Source organism: Plenodomus lingam (assembly GCF_022343315.1).
Source record: "Plenodomus lingam strain CAN1 chromosome Unknown contig_3, whole genome shotgun sequence".
Lineage (NCBI taxonomy): Eukaryota > Fungi > Ascomycota > Dothideomycetes > Pleosporales > Leptosphaeriaceae > Plenodomus > Plenodomus lingam.
The window spans coordinates 704,460-726,283 of NW_027093944.1; the positions used below are offsets into that span (position 1 = coordinate 704,460).

General features: G+C 51.2%; 8 protein-coding genes across 8 annotated transcripts; 5 read left to right on the top strand and 3 right to left on the bottom strand.

Moving 5' to 3' along the window:
* Positions 1-2,846: 2,846 nt before the first annotated feature.
* Positions 2,847-5,342, bottom strand: IAQ61_007611 (uncharacterized protein; the record flags this gene model as incomplete). Its single annotated transcript, XM_003842201.1, has 1 exon — positions 2,847-5,342. One exon carries the CDS (start codon positions 5,340-5,342, stop codon positions 2,847-2,849), a length of 2,496 nt encoding a protein of 831 aa, XP_003842249.1.
* A 309-nt stretch (positions 5,343-5,651) lies between these two features.
* Positions 5,652-7,188, bottom strand: IAQ61_007612 (uncharacterized protein; the record flags this gene model as incomplete). Its single annotated transcript, XM_066097652.1, is given in 4 exon segments — positions 5,652-5,855; positions 5,871-6,110; positions 6,125-6,822; positions 6,843-7,188. Coding segments are annotated over 4 exon segments (1,488 nt in total), but the record flags the coding sequence as incomplete, so codon positions are not given.
* A 159-nt stretch (positions 7,189-7,347) lies between these two features.
* On the top strand, positions 7,348-9,109 carry DID4 (ESCRT-III subunit protein did4). The gene is made up of 6 exons (XM_003842199.2): positions 7,348-7,803; positions 7,854-8,068; positions 8,126-8,186; positions 8,235-8,283; positions 8,333-8,541; positions 8,589-9,109. Exons 1-6 carry the CDS (start codon positions 7,798-7,800, stop codon positions 8,715-8,717), a joined length of 669 nt encoding a protein of 222 aa, XP_003842247.1. The 5' UTR covers positions 7,348-7,797; the 3' UTR covers positions 8,718-9,109.
* Positions 9,110-9,983: 874 nt separating this feature from the next.
* Positions 9,984-11,919, top strand: IAQ61_007614 (uncharacterized protein; the record flags this gene model as incomplete). The annotated part of the gene is made up of 3 exons (XM_066097653.1): positions 9,984-10,089; positions 10,156-11,462; positions 11,533-11,919. Coding segments are annotated over 3 exons (1,800 nt in total), but the record flags the coding sequence as incomplete, so codon positions are not given.
* A 986-nt stretch (positions 11,920-12,905) lies between these two features.
* On the top strand, positions 12,906-14,659 carry IAQ61_007615 (uncharacterized protein; the record flags this gene model as incomplete). The annotated part of the gene is made up of 5 exons (XM_066097654.1): positions 12,906-13,281; positions 13,350-13,499; positions 13,563-13,919; positions 13,971-14,080; positions 14,139-14,659. 5 exons carry the CDS (start codon positions 12,906-12,908, stop codon positions 14,316-14,318), a joined length of 1,173 nt encoding a protein of 390 aa, XP_065952151.1. The 3' UTR covers positions 14,319-14,659.
* Positions 14,660-15,143: 484 nt separating this feature from the next.
* Positions 15,144-16,298, bottom strand: IAQ61_007616 (uncharacterized protein; the record flags this gene model as incomplete). Its single annotated transcript, XM_003842196.2, has 1 exon — positions 15,144-16,298. One exon carries the CDS (start codon positions 16,296-16,298, stop codon positions 15,144-15,146), a length of 1,155 nt encoding a protein of 384 aa, XP_003842244.2.
* A 1,244-nt stretch (positions 16,299-17,542) lies between these two features.
* IAQ61_007617 (uncharacterized protein) lies at positions 17,543-18,809 on the top strand (the record flags this gene model as incomplete). Its single annotated transcript, XM_003842194.1, has 4 exons — positions 17,543-17,741; positions 17,798-17,890; positions 17,965-18,603; positions 18,658-18,809. 4 exons carry the CDS (start codon positions 17,543-17,545, stop codon positions 18,807-18,809), a joined length of 1,083 nt encoding a protein of 360 aa, XP_003842242.1.
* A 977-nt stretch (positions 18,810-19,786) lies between these two features.
* IAQ61_007618 (uncharacterized protein) lies at positions 19,787-21,614 on the top strand (the record flags this gene model as incomplete). Its single annotated transcript, XM_066097655.1, has 5 exons — positions 19,787-19,927; positions 19,982-20,019; positions 20,093-20,804; positions 20,853-21,469; positions 21,521-21,614. 5 exons carry the CDS (start codon positions 19,787-19,789, stop codon positions 21,612-21,614), a joined length of 1,602 nt encoding a protein of 533 aa, XP_065952152.1.
* Between the last annotated feature and the right edge of the window lie 210 nt (positions 21,615-21,824).

The following is a 21,824-nucleotide window of genomic DNA, read 5'->3' on the forward strand; positions in this document are numbered from 1 at the left end:
ATATTATATAAAGTACTTATAAAGCTAAATATATAGCTTCCTTATATACTACCTTATATTTAGTCTAGGCCTATTATACTATTATAGAATTAATACCTATAAAGCTAATATATTAGCTACTTATAGATAATAAACCTACTATCTTACTTATTTAAGACTAAAAGCTTAATTTATAGTTAAAATATATTTATATATATTACTACTTTATCTAGGAGTAATTTTTAGCTAGTAATTATAGTATCTAATATATTATATTAGTAGAGAACCTAGCTAATATATATACTAAAGCATTGCCACGTCTAATATTAGAGAGACTTAATTAACTTATCTTAGAGCTTACTATCTAATATAGACGTTTTTTCTTTGCATATTTATAGTTACTATAGATTTAGGGGACTGTTGTTTCTTTATTACCTATAGTGCTTACCTTATACTAAGGTGGTGACTGCCCACCACTAATAGTGGAGACTCCCCTGTCCGGGTTGTCTGGGAGACACCTATTTGGGACTAGTGGGGATATCTATATCTAGCCACCTTAGCTTTTCGGCCATAGATTCTTCAATCAATACTTTTCATCACATCAGATTCCCTCCTCACCCCATGGAGGAACAGTACATCAATCAATCAACTTTGAAAAACTCTCAAGTTTTTTTATACTCTCACAAGCCTCTGTCTGACCGCATCCTGTCCAAGGCCTTTTATCATATGTACGTACAAATCCCCTCTGTACAAAACCGCACGTAGCCTAACCTTTCGACAGTGCGAGGGTCACTGGACAGCGTATGATCTGCGATTGCGTTGGCTACAAGCCAACAGGAGTCGCGGAAGTAACAAGGTATTGCTGAGGTGAACCACGAGAAATTGAACCGGGTGGATCAAGGTGCCAAGTCAATGCACTGCTTGACCCTCGCTCCATGGGACAATATTGGATCGATTGCTGCACATGATCAGCCTCGCGCTTGATCGGTATCAAGGTAAACGGGAACATTCATACTGCAGGCTGCTAACCCGTATAGTCTTATTGCAGTCTTGATTACGAGCCGTCTGTTCAGGTGGGCAGGTACTACGGTGCCTTCGTGCTGTGAGATCTACGGGCCAAGCTGCGGGTCTGGAAGACTTTCATCTGGTGTACCACGTTTTGTTGCCTTTTCTTTTGTTCGAAGCAACAGTTGACTTCGCATGTACTTGTTTCATCATATAAAATGCATGGCAGATAGCAGAGATTAGGTAGCAGGTTACAAATATAACATGGATGCAGCGATTAACTACCATGTTCTAATCCACGCATATTTGTTACAAATGGAGTACATTGAGCACTTCGATGTGATATATTTATCTATCCTTGATTGATATCTCTGCTGGGACCTACTGCCAACTCATTACAAAGTTCTGCCAATTCTACAAATTGTCCGGTAGAGGGCTGCCTGGTGCTAAGCCAACATGGGTGTACTAATCGTCATCTTCTAGGTGCACAGCTGTGAGCTCTATATGTTTCAGCTCTATCTTGATAGATACAATCCAATCATCCATACCCTAACCTATTCCTGAGCACAGCAATCTTGTCTTCAATAGGAATGTGAACCGACATAATGCGACCTCTCCTAAAGGCTTGGCCCAGTACTACCGCTATTTTGAACTATCATAGTAAGTGCTGCCCCATAACATCTGGGGTAGCTGCAAGCGCATAATTTTGAGGAGAAAATAACGCTTATAGGCCCGTTTACATGGTGCTGAAATCTTCAAAACATGCTTGCACATGGACAATCCTTATATGAACTAAATTAAATACACGAATCCTGGTTCCAATTAGGTCACGAAAATCAATAGCAAATCACCCTGAACAGACTTCCAGGTCGTATAAACAAAAGTCTCGGTCTACCACTGCTAGTATCCTCTTGGCCCTTTAATCTTCTTAGAAGCCGTATCCCAGTTATGACTATGAGATTCACCTTCCCCACCTGCCTCTTCTTCCTCGCCACCTTGGCTTATATACCCATCTTCCCTTGTACCAAGTGGCATATATCTTAACATTCAAGCAGAGACAGCAAGATACCCCTAGGCGTGTGCGTTGCACATGTATCCACGGCTCCCTATCCAAAAAATTCAGAGCTCTGCTGCAAAATCGGCCCTGATCGCCTCACCTGGGCTACTTCTCCTGCGAGCCCGCAACACCTGGGGCGCTATATTGGTATCGGAGTATGCGAATTCGAGCTGCCATCTGAAATAGTTAAAGCGCCTAAATGGCAGCGACGACGAGAGTTTTGCTGCAAAGGAACCAACCGTAGGGATAGTGTCAGGTAGAATTATTTAGAATTTTTATTTGTTGCAGTCTATTGAGACGGCCAGGTAGGTACTGTTCTGCGTGGGGTTGATGAGGGTTGTAGCTTTTGCTTCTTCTTAGAAGCAACGCTCAAGTTTACGTGCACTCATCTCATCACATGGACATAGAGGGCGAGAGGCAAAGAGGCAGAGGTGAATTGCAGATGCCAGATTTACGCATCTATTGACCATTGCAATCCACGTAGATACCCATGATAGCTATACATAGGCCGCGTATCCATTGAACGCCCACAAACCCACACTTGTACATGTTTATTAACCTCACTTCTTACCAACCAACCGTCATCTTGCAACTACATGTAACAAGAGACAATGGACCTGTACAAACTCCAAGGGAACTTCCAAAGCCAAAATAGTATCTCGATTGAAAGGACCAAGTCCCATGACTACAAATTTACCATGCATGCAAATGCGATACAAAGAAGCCAACCACCATCTAAGCAGCCATCGAATTCAAGCCCGATACCTGATATCGCACTCCTAACCCACCATATACCACACATCTTTCAAAGCGGCGGCAAACTTTCCCTACAGTTTGGACATAAAAGCCTATACCTCAACCAGCCCTCCAAACAAGGCGTGTGGAAAACATGTCTACACGGCGTAACCATGTACATTCTACGCTGCAATATCATACTCGTGCCCGCCATACCGGCCACGCCTTCGTCTGCGGTTCCGGAACCCGCGCCTGCGGGAATCACCGGAACCTCGATGTCCTGCGCGCAGATACTGCAGTCAAAGACCTTTTTGTTTGTGCGTTTGTCTTTGGTTTCGGGTGACTTTGTCGATGTTGCAGAAGAAGAGGAGGCATGGTCGTCGGTGGTGGTAGAACCAGTGGGCATGGTAACGTTCAACGGCATCATCCCGCCTTCCGCATCCTCACGGAGAATAGGATGGTAATCCCACGCCTCGGGCGCCCATCCACTTCTCACAAACCACCTTGCTCCTAGTACCTCCTGACTGCATAGAATGACGACCTGAATCCACATCCACCCCAGTAGCACTGCAAAACACTGCCAATCTGTGCGCGCAAAGAGCACATTGTCTTCCTTCAAGTAGAAGTACGAAATTGGGGCGATGCGAACGAGTGATGTACCGATGACGTAGTCCCAGCGTAGGGCTTTACGGCAGTTGCGCATGACGTTACGGTAGATTTGCGGGAGCCAAAAAGAGAGGTAAGTGAAGGAGAGAGCGTTGAAGTAGAAAGTGCGGTAAGTGGCGCGCGCGGTCGCGAATTGTATGGTGACGAAGAAGAGAACGATTAGCAGGAGGCAGAAACGGCTGTAAAGGGCACCGAGTTCGGCGCGAGGATTCGCGTTTGTTTGTGTTGTCGTTGTTACCGTTGTTGTGGTAGTGGCTGTGTTGGTTGTCGGTAAGGGTGTTTCGTCATCCAAGGGGTCGTCTTGATCTGGTGCGATAATAATGGGTGTTGGTGGCCGGGGCTGCAGCCGAGAAGCTGTTGCTGGGAGGGGGAGACCTTGAACAGCAGATGCAGGGACTGCAGATCGAGTCGATGTAGTAATAGCGGGAGTTGCTGGGGCAGGAGAAGGAGCTGGTATTGTCTGTCGTTCTAACCGTGCCCGCTCTGCAGCTTGAACTGACCAAATGTCCATGAGGAAGCGGAGGTGCGTGAGCACAGAGAATAGGGCCATGAATGCAATGCTGTACAAGGCAAGCTGGGAAGAGCCAAGGAAAAGGTACATGAACACCAGGATGAGAAATGTGAAGCCATCGCCTAAAGCCATCGTTGCGATGGTGTAGAAGCTAACTCGGCTGCGCATCGATGGTGTGGCCGTCTCCTTCATTTGCTGGATGAGAAAAGACAATTGGAACGCTAGAGTGACAGAGAAGGCGATGATGCTATGTCTCGTCCGTTCGTTGAAGTCCTCGGTCTTGGATCCACTCAGATGTGCTGCTTCCGAAGGTGGGAAGTCTGGAGGTCCTTTCGACTCGATGACGAAGCCACAGTCAGGTGAGAAGCCCACAAAGGACATGGAGAATGGCGCATGTTGTTTGATTGATGCTCCAGTTGGGTATCGCATCTCGTGCTCGAGCCAGTCCATGTCCACCTTATACTGACTCGGTATCTCTTGCAGGTATAAGACGAACTCGCAGTGATGTCCTTGGAAGATGGCTTCATTGCTCCCCTCGGCCGAGGAGGTCCACGGATTCCACAGCGGAAACACTCTGTTCTCTTGCCGCTTGATCGTCTCGTGGATCGTCCAATTGAGGAAACTCTGCGACAAGGAGTAATGATACTGCGACGATTGTAAATGTGGCAAAGCAAAGATGCCCGCATACCGATCACTTGTCGTCGTCAGTATCGCCGTCCCACTCTTTGTCAAGTGTACACCATGCACAATAAACTCCCACCAATTGCCTCCAAAACTGTCGTCATCTCCGATCACCACCTTCGCGCTGATTTCAGACATGGTTTTATTTTCATTCCTCCGCATCTTGTCTTCCAGCTCTGTAATGTGTAACCGCAGCGGTCCGCCAGTTCCTGTGAGGTTCCGATCGTATTCGACCAAATGTCCAAACGGGTCGCTAGGAATGACCGACGAGTTGCCCATGTCGCTGGGATGTCGTATGCGACTCAGGGGCGAGCGCGTCCATTCACCCTGCACGTAGCCAGAAAGGTTCTTGTAGACCGGTATACTCTCTTCCTGCCCTTCTAATGATCCATCAAGCGCACCCTGCCAGCGCTCACCCAGCCATCGTTCCGACTGTTGTCTCGCCCGCTCCCGCACCGGATCCAACAACTCCCACGCAAAGCCATCCTCCTCTCGCAGCCCAGTCACGTTCAACCATCGATTCTTCTTTACATTGAAGTCACCATACCGCGTCCTGTTTAGTATGTCGAGGTGGCCATATTCGCGCGCGATGAGCTCCTTGAAGCGCGCATGCACGTTGAACGTCGGTTGCTGCGGTTCCGGCGAGTTGATGAGTAGTAGTAGGATGATAAAGAAAAGAAAAGACCGAGGGTCCCGTCGCACTTCCATCTCAGGGTGGCCGATCGGGTGAGTCAGCCATGGAGGCGTGGAGATGGAATGTGCATGAGGTTGCTTTGGGAGCTGCCTACTGGTACATGTGCGGGCCGCATGACGTGGGAGCCCGGAGGTCCGACAACCCATCACCTACCATAACTTGGCGCTATTTTCATAACAAACTATATATTATTATCTCTGCGGACATTCTGCTAGCTTGGTATCGATTAAAAGGGGCAAGAGAGGTATTGATTCATTCGTATGTACACGTAAACATCGCCCAAATACGTCGTTAGTAACCAGCTAAACTCCCTGCAAACGCCTTCATGGTCTCCGACTTTTTGTTCGGTACAATGCAACTTGACTAGATCGCAAACCTTCAAGGGGCACGTCACGGATCGTATTGAAGCCATGGACTACTATGAACATATACGCCTTTTCTTGAGCTGCGCTGAAGATGAAGTTTTTGGCAGACTTGGTGAAGTGGTTTGCCGCTGAAACAACGAAAACGACTACGTCAATCTCCTCCTAACGGGCGAAGACAGCAGTGGTCTTAAGAGAGTCAGCATTAACGCCAGGTGCATTAATTAAGGCAATGTCGACGACTCCATGGTTAAGAATGGATTCATCGACATCTTGGATGTCCTTGATGTAGATCTTGCATTGGGAAAAATGCCCATTGCCGACGACAATCTTTTCTAGGTCTTCCAAGGCGAAGACAATGTACGTGCTCTCGTCGTGGCGATTGTATGTTGATCCAATTGGCACTGCATGGACTTCTCTCTGAAGTCAAGGACCTCGCAGAATATGCTTGTGCAGGGTTGTTGATCCTCCGGTAGGACTTTGTGCCGGAGTAGGGCGTTGCAGAAGGTCGACTTCCCGGCATTGAGGTCTCTAGTAACAAGCACTTTGCTGGAGGTGTCCTGAATACGTTCTTTGATCGAGTAGAGATGCTTTTTGCTTTGCTGGATTTGGCCGTCGAGCAAGGAGGCGATGGAGCTCTTTTCTAGCGAATGCACCAAGTCGGTCTGGTTGCGACCCCCCATGCGTAATTCAAGCTTGAGGACGGAAAAGTCATGGGCCAGTTTTGGCGTGACCAAGCGGGGCTCCACTTTCGTCTCCTTCGCAGCAGCGGCAGAACTTGACTCTGCGACTGGCTCATCCCCCACAGTTGTTCCAGTCCTGCGCGGGGGACGCGGTCGGTCGGGTGAGCGCAGGCTCGGCTCAAAGTCGCCGCCTATGGCGGGTTGCGTGTGCTGTAGGCCAGGCCGAGAATCAGTGCGCAGATGTGACCTTTGGGTCTCGACTTGCACCGAGGGGTAGTGAGCAGGCCACTTGAGGTTCATCTCTTGAGAGGTCTTCAGGGTGTCGATGGTGCCGTGAATGGCCCGACCCAGCGCATTCTTGTTCTGGTTGTAGCGGAGTTGCAGGACATGGCTGCGTTGTCTGTCGTGCTCCGAAAAGCTCGACTCGCCGTTGAGTATAGGCGTGGGGACTGCGATGGCCGGTCCTCACCAATCGTCGAGTGCCAACTACGGTTAGCACCCTCCCCCTCTGCAAGGCTTGCTCCATAGCCAGAGTCTTCGTCCAACATCGAGACAAGGCGTGCAGTGGCTTCCGGAGTGCTGCCAGAGCCTACAGTCATGTAGCCTGGGCCCATGTGGTGGCGTGGTGTGAAGGCATCGGGGGTGTGGCCATGGCGACTACTCGAGGACTCGCCACGGTCGGAAGGATTTTTGACAGGCCGCTTGGGAGACATCGGGGAGGTTACTGGGTGTGCGCCAACGAGTGAAGGCGCATGTTGCAGAGGGAATTGTCGAGGAAAGGGGCGAGATGGAGGGTGGGGCCGCGAAGAATTGTACTGTACGGTGTAGAGGTGTGATGCAACTATTTGGTGGCGAGCACGCTAACAAAGCAGGGGTTGGCTTGGTTCCCGAGAGAGGGAGAGAGAGCATGCGTGCGTGATGCGTACTGGCAGAGTGCCTAAGACGACCCCCGCGGCGATGCTACTAGACTTTAGATGGTGTCATGGTGGACGGTGAAGTGCTGAACGATGATGGAAGATAGAAGGCACTGTAGCGCAACTCGATTCGATTCGAATCACTCTTAAGGCAATTTGCACATCATCGTTTGCTGGTTTTTGTCAGGGCTTGACGTGTACCTATTCCTTGCCTTGGCGACCGAGGCCGTCTCCCGACGCATAGGTAGAGAGACTGGAGCAACGATTACAGCATCCAAACACATGATGTGAAAGGTGCATAACTCAGTCCTCTCCTCCTCCTCCTCCTCCCTCACAAAAGAAGCGAAGTGGATTGTCTACCCGAACAGTCGGCGAATCCAAGTGCTCTCAACTGCTTCGTGTAATACTTGATTGCTGCCTCGAAACCGCGTGTGCCTAGTAGCCTATCCACTACAACCACCCTCAACACCACCTACCAAAGCCCATCACCCGTACAAGCCAGTCTCAGCCATGAATGTACGTGGAAATCATACCCCTGAGAGGCTTCTACTGACAACAACATGCAGATAGTAGAGTGGGCGTTCGGGAAGCGCATGACGCCGGCGGAGCGCCTGCGCAAGCATCAGCGAGCGCTCGAGAAGACACAGCGAGAACTAGACCGCGAGCGCGTGAAGCTCGAGAACCAGGAGAAGAAGCTTGTTGCAGACATCAAGAAGAGCGCAAAGAATGGGCAGATGGGCCCTCTGCGGATACAGGCAAAGGATCTTGTGCGGACACGACGGTATGATTGGGTTGCGCTTCCCACCTCGAGCATCCACATGGGCTGACACAGCTCTAGGTATATCCAGAAGTTCTACCAGATGCGAACACAGTTGCAGGCCATATCTTTGAGGATTCAAGTACGCTATCGGAATCTATCTTGAGCATGGGTGGCTGACATGTAGCAGACAGTACGCAGCAACGAGCAGATGATGCAGTCGATGAAGGGAGCTACGAGTAAGCCAAATCGACCAGCCAAACAGTATCCTATCCTGATCCTTACTAGCATTGCTCGGGAGCATGAACAGGCAAATGAACCTTCCCGCCCTCCAGCGAATCGCCATGGAGTTTGAGAAGGAGAATGACATCATGGACCAGCGACAGGAGATGATGGACGATGCCATTGACGATGCCACTGGTATGGAGGACGAGGAAGAGAGCGAAGATGTGGTCAATCAGGTCTTGGACGAGATAGGCATCGATCTTGGCGCAGCAGTATGTTTACCAGGAAGCATGCAATCGCATCGACTAACCAGTCGCAGCTTGGTGAGACACCCAGTGGTCTACAGAAGAGTGCAGTACCCGAGGCAAGAGTGGCCCAAGCTATTGGGGGAGGCGCAGACCCAGACGATGATGATCTCCAGGCTCGTCTGGATAGTCTGAGGAGATGAGGCAGCGCGCGCTGCACTCGGGGACACTCTGGAGTACTTGCGGCGCAGCGGCCTCGTCAGCATCGCACCCGGCGGAGGTTGAAGTGCGCAATTGGCTTACAAAGAGACCAAGCAGGTGAAGAGTGGATGAGAGAGTGATTGAACGCAGTAGTTGGATTGTCTCATAACAATCAATGCAAGCGGTGCTCTCCCACCTGCCCCATCCCGTTACGAACTCTTTGACTGGTGCAGTGGCATTGGAAGCCCTGGAATGTCCAATGGCCAGGCGGTAAGCGACAAGACATCAATGGCAGAGTACTAGAGTAGAGTACCTATGTAGTTACCGGACGGCCCACATGCAGCTAACATGGATGCATGCAAGTACAATCGTACTTTAGACACGGCTAGATTTGTCGCCAGGATTCCGCCCATTGCTTAACATGACTATGGTAGCACCCGTGGACTGTGTCTACTGTGTACTACCACAGGACGCTGCCCGCCGCAACTGACAGACTGTGAACCGCCACAGCCAGCCCGGCATACCCACTCTACTGCTACTACTGCTACTACTACTCTAGTCCTACCACCATCTGCTCTAGAGTACTCTACTGTGCTGTGTAGATCTTCCCACCCGACTGCGCCATAGCGGGGTAGAGTAACGATTTATGGGTTATACGCCCTCTGCGACGCACTCGTCTGGTATGGGGTGTGTGCACCAGCGCCCAAAGCCCGTCCAATCTGAACACTTTCATCCGCACCATTTCAGCACGTCTGGGGGGCGTTGCTGTTGCCCTGTTCCCTTTTCTTCCTCCTCGTTTGCGCGCTAGGCACGCTCTACTCTCCTCCCTCACAGTTTGTGTCAACGTCAAGCAAGCCCGGCCATCCGACGTCATCACAGCCACCCAAGGACTGACACCGCCCCCGCCGTTGCTCGTTGCGTGCACGCTACTACGACAGTATTCCTACTGTGTACGTAGCTACTTACTACTTACTACCACTACCTACCTACACTACATTCGCCCTCGCACATTTCCACCCCAGCCCTGGCCTACCCAACAAACAGCCCTAGGTACTTTTATTTGCCCTAACCGTTGGTTGACCTCCCTACAACGGTACTTACTTACTCTACCTACACCACTACTCTGCCCTACCCTGTCTTACAGAGACATACAACCCTCCCCCACCTCCCCCTCCCCTCTTACCCCCTCCCCCCCCCTTACCTACTATTACCACCCATACCACCCTCGCATCCATCCACCTCCCCCGCACCCGCACCCGCACCTGCGCCTGCACCTGCACCTGCACGCCCCATCAACCCCGCCAAACACAAAGCAGCGCCGTCGCGAAGTCATCAATCTGGCAGGGGACAAACGAAGGAGCTTCTCCAGCTCGGGTAGGCCATTTCTACATGCCCACCTGTCCCTACCGCCCCTACTGACTCGCCTTTTTCTTTACACAGGAGGCCTCTTGAATAGAATGTTTGGCAGCTCCGACAAGGATAGTAGTGAGTCTGGCATCAGCGACGCATCCAAGCCCGCGGCTGCCCCTCCGTCCGACAGCAACCCCGCTACTTCTGTAGCCAACACGACCGCGACAGCGACGACAGGCAATGGCGCTGCTGCCACGGACCGCAAACTCAGCGACAGCGGTGTTGCGCCCGGCAGCGAGAAGAAGCGGCGGAGTAGCGGCGTGTCGCGTGCGCGAGACATGTTCTCGAGCGCAAAGCAGTCGCTGCACCTGAGCGGCTCGCCCACCTCAACGTCTTCGGGTGGCCTGTTGGACAAGAACACTGTGCAGACGCCTATGCAGAAGCTGGGCAAGTCAGATGCAGCCCTCAGCGTACCTCAGGGTGCGCTCAACAATTCGGCGGGCGAGTCTGCCCCCGGCCCCAGGTCGACGTTTCGCGTGGGAGTCACAGAGGATAAGAACAAAAAGTGCAGACGGACCATGGAGGACACGCATGCCTATCTATACAACTTCCTGAGCACGCCCGCGCCCTCGTACGGTGCGGACAAGACGACCTCGGGCTCAGACGCTGGCTCTACCCGGTCCGATCCCTCGTCGCAAGCGGTCGTCGAGACGGATAACGGCTATTTCGCCATCTTCGACGGGCACGCCGGCACTTTTGCTGCGGACTGGTGTGGCAAGAAACTTCACTTGATCCTCGAAGACACGATCCGCAAGAATCCAAACACGCCGATCCCTGAACTGCTGGACCAGACCTTTACCGTAGTCGACCAGCAGCTCGAGAAGCTTCCTCTCAAGAACAGTGGCTGCACCGCGGTGATTGCCGTCTTGAGGTGGGAGGACCGAGTTCCCAATTCGCAGTCGTCTACGGGCTCGGTTCTCTTTGCGCCTGCTGCCGTCTCGGCTGTCAAGCACGCCGGCGAGGGCGGAGAGGTCAAGGCAGATGCGCCCGATGCCAGCCCAGCAGGCGAGCAGCAAGTCGAGGCGAAGCTGCGGAACGAGGCCAGTCGGCAAAGAGTGCTCTATACAGCCAACGTTGGCGACGCGCGCATTGTACTTTGTCGAAATGGCCGAGCACTCCGTCTGTCATACGATCACAAGGGCAGCGACGAGAACGAGGGCAGACGTGTTGCCAGCGCCGGCGGCCTGATCCTCAACAACCGCGTCAACGGCGTACTTGCTGTAACTCGCGCACTGGGGGATGCCTATATGAAGGATCTGGTCACTGGTCACCCATACACCACCGAGACGGTAATCCAGGCCGATCAGGATGAGTTTCTTATCTTGGCATGCGACGGTGTAAGTTCAACGTGATGATGATATGATGATGATGATGGCGCATGGATGGCATTTACTAACATCTGCCTAGCTTTGGGATGTCTGCTCCGATCAAGAAGCCGTCGACCTCATCCGTGGTGTCCAGGACCCTCAGGAAGCCTCCAAGAAGCTGGTCGACTACGCCCTGGCACGCTTCTCAACGGATAACCTTTCCTGTATGGTCGTCCGCTTTGACAACAAGGCGCTCCGCCAACGCAAGAACGAGGCGGCAATGGGTGTCGATGGCGACCAGGCTACCATCAAGGGTGGCATCACTGAAGCAGATGCCATTGTCGCGCAAGCACAGAAGACGATTGGTGAGCCCGAACAGTCAATAGAGACGGCGACCAAGGAGATTATGATGGAGGAAGCACAGAAAGAGCCGGGACCAGAGCTCAACATTGAGGCTGCCAAAGCGGCTCAAAAGAACAATGGTTAGATCTTGAAGGGCTGTGGGCCGGGGACCGTGGGCGAGAGAGAGAGGAGTTGGGATGGATTGATATACCTGTCTTGGGCAGCTGGCAAGTAAGCTGGGCAGAAGGCTGGAGAAGAAGAGCAAGAGAGGGCGGCGGCGGCGGCGGCCATTGTCAAGTAATGGGCAGACAAGGCGCGATTATGTATGGTTTGAGCGTATCCTCGGATTCCTGAATTTCTTCCTCGCCCAATACAAAGCCATTCGACGTTGATGCAAGAGGCAAAGGGTCTGTAGTGATGTGTTATACAGTACGTGGTTAGGATACCTTGTGGTGCAATGGTGCCATAGGTGACTGACTGACTCGTGGACAAAGTGCACCCGTTGGTGAACATGCTGCCCCGCGTTGATCTCGCAGATGCGCCAAGGCGGATCGCTGATTGCGTCGTCTTGGTGGGGATACTTCTATTAGTAGGTAGGAGAGAGTCACGCACAGGCACAAGTGTCAAAAGTAGTCTGTCTCGATTCTGTCTGGCGAGCGGGCACGGTTCAATTTTTGGCGGGGGAGGGAATCCGAACAGCCAAGTGCCTGGCTTGTCCACCCACTTGGCTGACGACCAACAACAGGCGGCTGCCCAGGTGGGAGGAATACGGTAGTACTCATGCGCTCGGGTAGTTTGAGTATCATGTGATTTGCCACTGCTACATCCTGGCTATTTGGATGGCACAAGATAAGTAACGTGACCCTCAAACTAGCCGAGATAACTAGTACTACACAGTATACCTACTCTAGGTAACCCCTACCCACACCCGTCGACTCTGGCCTTGGTTGGTCCCCCCGCCCCCCTCGACCTTCTGGAAGATCCCTTCTCTCGCTTCCGCTCTCTCTTATTTTTCTCTGTGCAGCAGCCTCAACTTCTTTTCGCGGGGACCCCCGCCCGTCCACGACGCGGACACGGAGCCACGGGACCAACTCTCCATGCGGCTCCGAACAGAGGAGCACCATAGCCATCATGTCTGGCGTCGATACCGCCGACTCAGCGACATCACCCCCCCCGCACACCAACACCAACACCAACAACAACACCAGCAACAGCAACAGCAACAACAGCAACAGCGGCAATGATGCTGCTCCCGCCCCCGCCCCCGCCGCTGCCGCTGCCCGACCCGCGTTTGTATCACCACGCACCTTGTTGCAGCAGTCGCGCCAGACGCTGCCGCCGAAACCGCTGAGTGCGCTGGATCGTGAGCAGTTGGATGGCCTGAGGACCATCCGCGCCTTTCTCAAGGCGAGGACCAGTTACGATGTGCTGCCTATTAGCTATCGTCTGATTGTCTTTGATACTGCCCTGCTGGTGAAGAAGAGTCTGAACATCCTCAACCAGAATGGTACGTCTGCCAGGAAGCGTCCAATTGGCGGCTGCTTCTTCTGTATACTGATGATCGGTCTTGTACAGGCATTGTTTCTGCGCCGCTGTGGGACTCGAAATCTTCCACCTTTGCTGGCCTGCTCACCACTTCCGACTACATCAATGTCATTCAATACTACTGGCAGAACCCTGATGCCCTGGCCCGCGTTGACCAATTCCGCCTAAACAGCCTGAGAGGTGTGTAGCAGTCCCCTCTACCTGGCAATACACGTGCACATACACGACGACTCACGCCCACAGATATTGAAAAGGCGCTCGGCGTCAAGCCCATAGAAACAATCTCCATCCACCCCGACAAGCCCGTCTACGAAGCATGTCGCCGCATGCTCGAGTCGCGCGCCAGGCGCATACCCATTGTCGACAGCGATGACGAAACACATCGTACCATGGTCGTCAGCGTCATCACGCAATATCGCATTCTCAAGTTCATCGCGGTCAATGTCAAGGAGACGCAGAAGCTTAGGAAACCTTTGCGGGAGCTCAATGTAGGCACGTATACGGACCTGGCGACGGCGTCCATGGATACACCGGTCATGGACGTCATTCATATGCTAGTCAAGAAGAGTATTTCCAGCGTGCCTATTCTGGATAAAACGGGTATGTCTACCACTTCGAGGGTGAGCAAAGACTGTAAACTAAACCTAAAAGGTACTGTGCTCAACGTCTTCGAAGCCGTCGACGTCATTGCGCTCATCAAAGGTGGTGTTTACGACGACTTGAACCTCACAGTCGGAGATGCATTGCTCAAGCGATCAGATGTAAGCCGCGCCGAACCCCTACGCGTCCCCATTGACCTATCTTCTAACAAGACCCTAGGACTTCCCAGGCATCTTCACCTGCACATTAAGTGACAACATGTCCACCATCTACGACACCATTCGCCGCTCCCGCGTCCACCGCTTCGTCGTCATCGATGAGCAAAATAAACTGGTAGGTGTTGTCACGCTCAGCGATGTGCTCGAGCATACTTTGCTGGAGGGCATGGAGGACGAATAAGTTAGGACCAAAGTCATGTGCAATTATCCCCCCAAACCCCCCAAAAAAATTACCAAAAAAGGCAGCCCGTGCCACTTGTAACAGCACACGAGATGTATTCCTTGCCAAAAGATAAAAATGTAGTGTATGTATGTATCAGCACATGAGACGTGACGAGGCGAGGCCCAATGTTCTGGTGACTCGTCATTCGCATGATTCGACTGTAGCTCTAGAAGGGTCTGTAGGTCTGTAGGGGCGTTTGACAAGAGTCGGGGAATGAAAAAAAGGAGGGATGGCTTTGGCGGCTTCAAATGTGTAACGTTATGGGACTGAACTGAATCAATGTTTTTTCTCGTTCTATATATATATATGTGTGTGTGTGAGGAAAAGAGAGAGAGAGTATTGGTGTGTGTGTGTGTGTGCGATAGATTGAGAGAAGTCGTTCGGGTTTCGTGATTGTGTTTTGTATACGTGAATACTGCCTGTTGTGAAAGCAATGCCTCCCACCCCCATCACTTTTTTTCTTGTAGACTTTAGCTAGGTCGCTGCTTCCAAGTGGTACTCTAATCTGTCTTTTAGTTTGGTCTAATTTCGTTGTTCTAGTCTGGCCGGATGCACAAGAGTTCTTGTTTCTTTTTGCCTGGTGTGGAAGAGGATCGGGTACCGGTAGTGTGTGGGTTAGACGTTTTGTGCGCGCTATAGAAAGGGCTTTTATTTCTGGCTCACTTCTTAGGCGAGTATATTGGCTTCATTGCAGTTACTAGCACTTCAAGACAAACTGTATTTCTAGGCGTATAGTCATATGAGAATCCAGCCATCCGGCCATATCATCACCCAACCCCCTCCCTATCTCAAACCTCTCAACCACGAACGAATCAAACCACCACGCCGTATACTCACCGTATCAGCCGACGCCCTAGAAACCGTAATCCAAGCATCCGACGCATCTTCCTCCAGGGCCTGGGAACTCTGTCCATCCTGTTTCCTCCCCACACTGCGCACCCTAGGCACGGCAAGCGACGCCGGAGATCCCGACGGCGATGCGGAAATTATATGCTGTTGCATCCAGGAAAAGTCGCCGTCGTATGTGGGCACGATTGTGTGTTCTGGTGCTGAACTGGATTCGAGCACGGGGTAGGCTTGCTCCGAGGGGGCGGATGAGGGAGGGGATGATGCGGATGAAGGGGCCGTGTGGGTGGCGTAGAGGAGCGCCGTATGTAGGTTTCGTGTGAAACTGGATCTACGGCTGGAGCTGGGGGTCTGGTCATCGGGGTCGGAAGCGGAGATGTAAGACTGTGCTGCTTGGGCTTGGGCTGGTGGTGTGGGTAGGGGACGGGGCGTGTGGAATGTAGATTGGGGTAGAAGCTGATTGGTGGTGAATGGACTTTCATCACTAGAGATAGCGGCCAATGCTCTGTTACTGACGCAGTTTTGATACACACCGAAAGGGCGAAGATGTGTTGAGTTGTCATCTGGGTACTTGATGGTAGACGCGCGCTTGGGTGCCTTGCTGCGTCTGCTGAAGTTGAGGAAGCGTTTGAATGTGGTCTTTAGTCTGCAGAAGGCTCCGTGGTTTTTGTACCGGTTCATTAGGCTGGTTATACTCTGTGCATAGGAATAGCCCTCTGCGAAGTCGGAGTTTTCTTCGCTTAGACTTTGGTCAGTTTGGCCATCCGCACTGTGGTCTGTGATGAGGGAGTGGACTGAGGATCCGAGTGTGGACGCCGATGCTACTGCGAATGTCTGCTGTTGTGAATGTAAGGATGTCTGGAGAATCCATTCTGTTATCGACTCGCTCCTCCGCCTGCCGTTGTTAGAATAGTACTGATGATCATGCACTGCACCGACGCTTGCTGCCAGGTCATGAGTGGTAGCCAAGGGGTCTTGAGGCGACTCGCTTGCTAAACCAGTAAGTTCTGGATATAGTTGTGCGATTTGAGTAACCTCATAGACAAGACTCTTGCGAGGCTTGGAAGGAGACGGCTCGGGAGTGCGTTGCATTGTTTTTTGGTGGTTGATAAATGTGCGGTGGGATGTGGAGATTGATTAGAGAAACTCGTGCAGTCAGCCGGTCTTTTGTCTTTTCATACCAGAAGGTTGGTTTTTCGGGTTGTGAAAGAACAGCATTGTCCCGGGTAAGCCTATGGCCATGCTCTTTCTCTTTCACAGGCGTGCTTTGAGCATCTGCTTCGACTTTCGCGCAGTGCTTTCCTCCGGAACTGCCTCGCATTTTCCTGGGCCTTGACCTTGGATTCTAAACAGCCTCTTGGGAAATGTCTAGATCTTTCCTTCTCTCGTGACATTGTTGGGTTGGTTCTGATGAGGGGGCGCAATGGTACAAAAATGGTGAAGACGATACAAATCTATCAGGAATGAATGATGCTTCGCCGCAATAACACTAGCAACGGTGATTCATAATTCCATTGATGAGAAGACAGTAAGCATGACTATGGAATATACGATTAGATGGATTGACAGAAAATACACGGTCTGCACCCTGGGCCAGATTCATGGCCATCTCCTTTGCCATTTTGTACCCTAGGGACATAACGCACGCTTATTAGATCGTAGAAAAGGCAGTTTTGAACCACAGTAACTATTCGGTTCGCTTGACGGTATATTCTCTTTGCAGCCCAAATCTCTTTCAAAGTTGAGGTCCCATTTTATAGCAGTAGAAATGAGCTCGTGAGAGACAAAAGAGACTGGATGTGCACAAAGCAGAGAGTTGATGAGAGATGTTCTATACAAAGCCCTCGAAGTATTGCACCATCATGGTATGGTAGTAGCAAGGCCACCATGCTTGTGATCGTCATGCCTGGGATGACTGACGTTTGGTGGGCGACTAGTCTGTTTGGGCCATGACGTCATAGGATCAACAGAGTGATTGTGGTTCCCGGATTCCAGGGTCCAAACGGTGTCCTGCACCTTCACGGCGTACATTTGCCTAGATTTGGTAAGTTTCTGTATAAGCAGGCTTTTTAGATCGTGCAAGCCCAGTTGGCGTGCCGAAGCACGGGCTGGCTACGCCTGCATTAGATGAAGATTGTGCTATCGTGGTCCACGGATACATTGTGGCTGGCCAGTGGAACAAGATCAAGCGCAATAAATGACCCTACGTCATCATTTGCCTCTGTCTCCATAACCCTCTCGACGCGCTCTCCTTACCCCCCACTCATCTACACACTTCACCTTCATATCTGAACTTTAATTGTTTCCCCCAGCCTGTGACGAGTAACTACACAATCATGGAGACAATCACCAACATCGCGACTAACGCCGCGAGCACGGCGTCGAAACTCATCTATGGCGAACAACCCAAGGATGCCGAGGCCAGGACCGATCTTGAGACTAAGACTGCAAATAACGAGACAGGCGGCAAGGAGCCTTTGTCTGGTGAACAGGGCAAGGGCACTGCAGCTGAGCCGTACGATCAGGGCAACGTCGGTAAGCTCAGACACCTGCTGGCTAGCAAGATGAATGAGGCTGATGGAGAAACCCAGCAACACCACTAGCCACTTCTGATGACAAGTCGACCTTTCTGGATTACAAGAACAATGGAGATGCTCCCAAGGAATCTTCCTCGGGTGAACAAAGTAAGGGAACCGTGTCCAATCCCTTTGATCGGGGCGATGGCAAATAAAGATGAGACTGCTGACAGATGACGAAGACAAGCCAAGCCAGACAGCGTCAACCTCGAATGACGACTTCCTCAAGCTGAATCCTGTCCTTGATGGACCTCAGCCTGACTCAAAAACTCAGTCATCAGGCGACCCCAAAATCTACACCAGTCGTGACGATGCTACCTATTCCGGCATGCCGATTGTTCCCCTGAATCCCGATTCTGCGACCTCGGGTACAAATGCGTCCACATCCACTCCATCTGCCATCGGAACTTCGACAAGCACAGATAAGGCTGGTGTCACAGACAAGTTATGGAAGGACACCCCGCTCGACGACATAAGTCGTGCAGGTGCACCTGGTGCTGGTCCTACGGCTCCGGCGCATGTTACTCCTGCAGTTCCAGACTCCACCACTTCCAGTGCCGGCTCTAGCGTCGCGAAACCAGACACTGCCGTCAAGACTGCAGCCCCCGACTCTGTCACGGCTGCTTCTAACACATACAGCACCCACCCAAGCCAGAATACTTCGATTTCTGCGGTTGGCGATGTTAAGGACTCCAAGGACACGACCGAGAACACACCAGCCAAGACAACACCTACGCGTGACGGAACTCCATCATGGACTGATACCGGCGTTCCTGCCAAAGTTGAACCCTCGACGTCTACTGATGCTGGGGCGTGCAAGAGTACGTGGATGCAGAAGACCGGACGGGTCCTGAGTAATGCTGACGGCGTTGCAGGTATTGCGGAGGATAGCCATGGCCGAAAATCTGAGGCTGACAAGTCATCTGGATTGACCAGTTCCCCAAGCAACGAAGAGAAGAGTGGCAAGATGTCGCACTTGAAGGAGAAGTTGAAGGACAAGCTTCATATTGGTTCGAAGGACAAATAGAGGATTGCTAGTCCTGCATTGCACTGATGCTTCTTTCTTGTAGGAGGGGATGAACAATGATACCACGGCATAACGCCATTTGAGCGAGGCAACATTTGCAATCCTGAACCAAGTGATATAATGCAGTTGTTGGTTTACAGTTTCCAAACTTGATTAGTGACCAATGAACGTCCTGACTCAAGATGTGGTGACCCATTCGGTTAGTCTATTCTCGCAGACCGATGCACGATCGCCTCATCTTATCACTTGGACCACGTGCCATAGCCCTGCAATCCTACCGACTATCTATCTATATAACTGTTATCAAAGATATAAGACGAGTCACACGACTACAGCGCCAATACATGAACCCCACATTTTGCGGGATAGCTGTGAAGCATCAAGGTCAGTCTTTTCTCTTGTACTGCACTTTCACTGCTCGACGACTACTTCCCATCGATCTGGTATGGCCATTTTCTAGAGGCATGCTGCGACTCTACTTTCCTCATCAGGAACTCAGACTTTTTTGATATCATGGCTATCCACATCCTATGTCTCGCTTCGCGACTTTGACGTTACGTGGCCTGAGCTAAAGGGAGCATATGTCGCCTCACTTGCTTGGACATGCTCACGGATTATTGGAGCATGAATGGTGCTTGGCTTCACACTTGGTTTAAAATAATCGAGTGGCCTTTCTCAACAAGCTCGTAGGCGGCCACAGTCGAGCCCTCTTCGATGCTCTCAAGCCTCGTTCTTTAGTATCACTCATAGCCACGTCATACCGATTTCGCATTTCAAATTGATCACTCCAGTACTAGCACCTCCTGGTCATCAATACAATGGAAGATACTCTTCGCCCTAACGTGGAGTACAGGACTTTCATCCCGAACAATAGGTCCAGTTTTCTCGCTACTAGCGTAAGCCGGATGCAACGAGACCTATCCTGTTCTCTCCACCAAGTTGGCCCGCTTGAAGTCAAAGAAGACGTAACAGCACCCATGATTCGGCGAGTGGCAGGTAAAGTTCCACACGTGTGCGTAGTTGGCGCTGGTGTAGCCGGCCTTCGGTGTGCAGACGTTCTGCTACAACATGGTTTGAAGGTCACCATACTTGAGGGTCGAGATCGAGTCGGCGGGCGTGTGAGTCTAGAATCCTGCAACCTAAGATAATAGGTCAAGACTAATGGTCTTAAGTTTTGCCAAAGTAATGCTCTAGGTCACTTGGTAGATCTGTAAGTCATTGTCCAGCCCGCAGGTGTGGACGCACAGCTGTATCAAATCAATCACTAATGCAGTGTATCGAAGCGGACCAAATTGGATACATGGTACCGACAATAATCCAATACTGGACCTTGCTCGAGAGACAAATACAAGAGTGATGAATTGGGATGGTCGCCAAGCCGTATTTGATCATCTGGGCAACCTTATGCCTGAACCTGAAGCCGCCGAAAACACGGAGCATGTTTGGACCATTATTGAGCGTGCTATGAAGCTTTCAAACGACGACTCAGCCTCAATACCCGCAGAAAAAAGCTTATACGACTTCTTCAAGGAGCAAGTTGTCGAGATGTTTCCACCAGATGACGAGGGCGAAGGAAAGGCAAAGAGCAAGCAAAATACCATACTTCAAATGGGGGAGATGTGGGGTGCATTCGTGGGGAGTCCAGTCCAGAGCCAAAGCCTTAAATTCTTCTGGATGGAGGAGTGTATTGATGGAGAGAATTTGTTTGTCGCAGAGACTTACCACAAAGTCCTAGAGAAAATTGCTGAGCCCGCATTGAAGGCAACTGTCAAGTTTGGTCATGTGGTGAAGGAAATTGTTTCCAGCATCACGGATCAAGGGAATGGGACCTCTGTAACAGTGAAGATTGAAGGTCAACAAAGTCAAACTTACGACGAGGTGGTCATAACCGCGCCATTGGGATGGCTGAAGAGAAATTTGCATGTGTTCAAGCCAGAACTACCTGCACGGCTTAAGGCAGGTATCGACTCCATCAGTTACGGACATTTGGATAAGGTTAGTGGTCCAAAGCTCGTTCTTGAACTTATCATTTATAATGAACAGGTTTATATCAACTTCCCTACAGCTTTCTGGAACGACAAATCTTTCCAAGAGACTACAGCAACATCTAGAGTCAAAGACCATAGTGTCCCTAACGGAACTGCGACAGCCGCTCCACACCACCAAAACCAAGACGAGGAATCAGTTTCTGCTACGATCAATCCGAAACATTGGCCAGGCTTCACACATTGGGCTGCACCGTCGTACGCAGAGCATACGAACCCATTACGCTGGAATCAAGAAGCCGTGAATCTTGCCGCTTTGCCTGGCTCTACAGCTCATCCGACTCTGCTATTCTACATCTTCGGACCGACTTCACTACACATTGCCAAGATGCTTGCTTCGAACTTAGAGTCGAAACATCAAGAACTACTCACAGAATTCTTTCACCCATATTTCTCTCGTCTTCCAAATTACTCCGCCAACGACCCTGCGCATCAGCCCAAAGCAGTCTTGGCCACTGCTTGGGCAAATGATGAACTTTCAGGCTATGGCTCATACTGCAACTTCCAAGTCGGCTTGGAGAAGGGCGACGAGGACATCGAGACCATGAGACAGGGTATGCCGGAGAGGGGCGTTTGGCTAGCAGGAGAGCATACAGCACCATTTGTCGCTTTGGGGTGAGTGATTACTGATGTCTGTTCACGATCGACATATTGACTGTTTTCTAGGACTGTGACTGGTGCTTATTGGTCGGGCGAAGGTGTTGCAAAGCGGATCGTCAAGGCGTATGGCATCGATGCTGTTAACGAGAGGAAGGCCTGAGTGATTGTCTGTGACAAGTCCGGTAGCTCAGTGGCTATTTAGACGAGATGATTCGGTGACCAAGTCATCATATATCAACAGCGTATACCTCGGCATGCTGATGTGTTTGTAGTGTTCCATGTGCCACAGCCGGTAAGGTTACAAGGTTCATGCCGCCCTTGCCGGTATCCATGCCAACTTCTCTTGTCAACGTCGGCTAAGCTCGCCACA

What these genes read in the sequence shown, in the direction of transcription:
- DID4 (XM_003842199.2), top strand. An exon ending in GTCGATGAAGGGAGCTACGA is followed by an intron (nt 8,284 to 8,332) that starts GTAAGCCAAATC and finishes GATCCTTACTAG; the next exon opens with CATTGCTCGGGAGCATGAAC. An exon ending in GCATCGATCTTGGCGCAGCA is followed by an intron (nt 8,542 to 8,588) that starts GTATGTTTACCA and finishes AACCAGTCGCAG; the next exon opens with CTTGGTGAGACACCCAGTGG.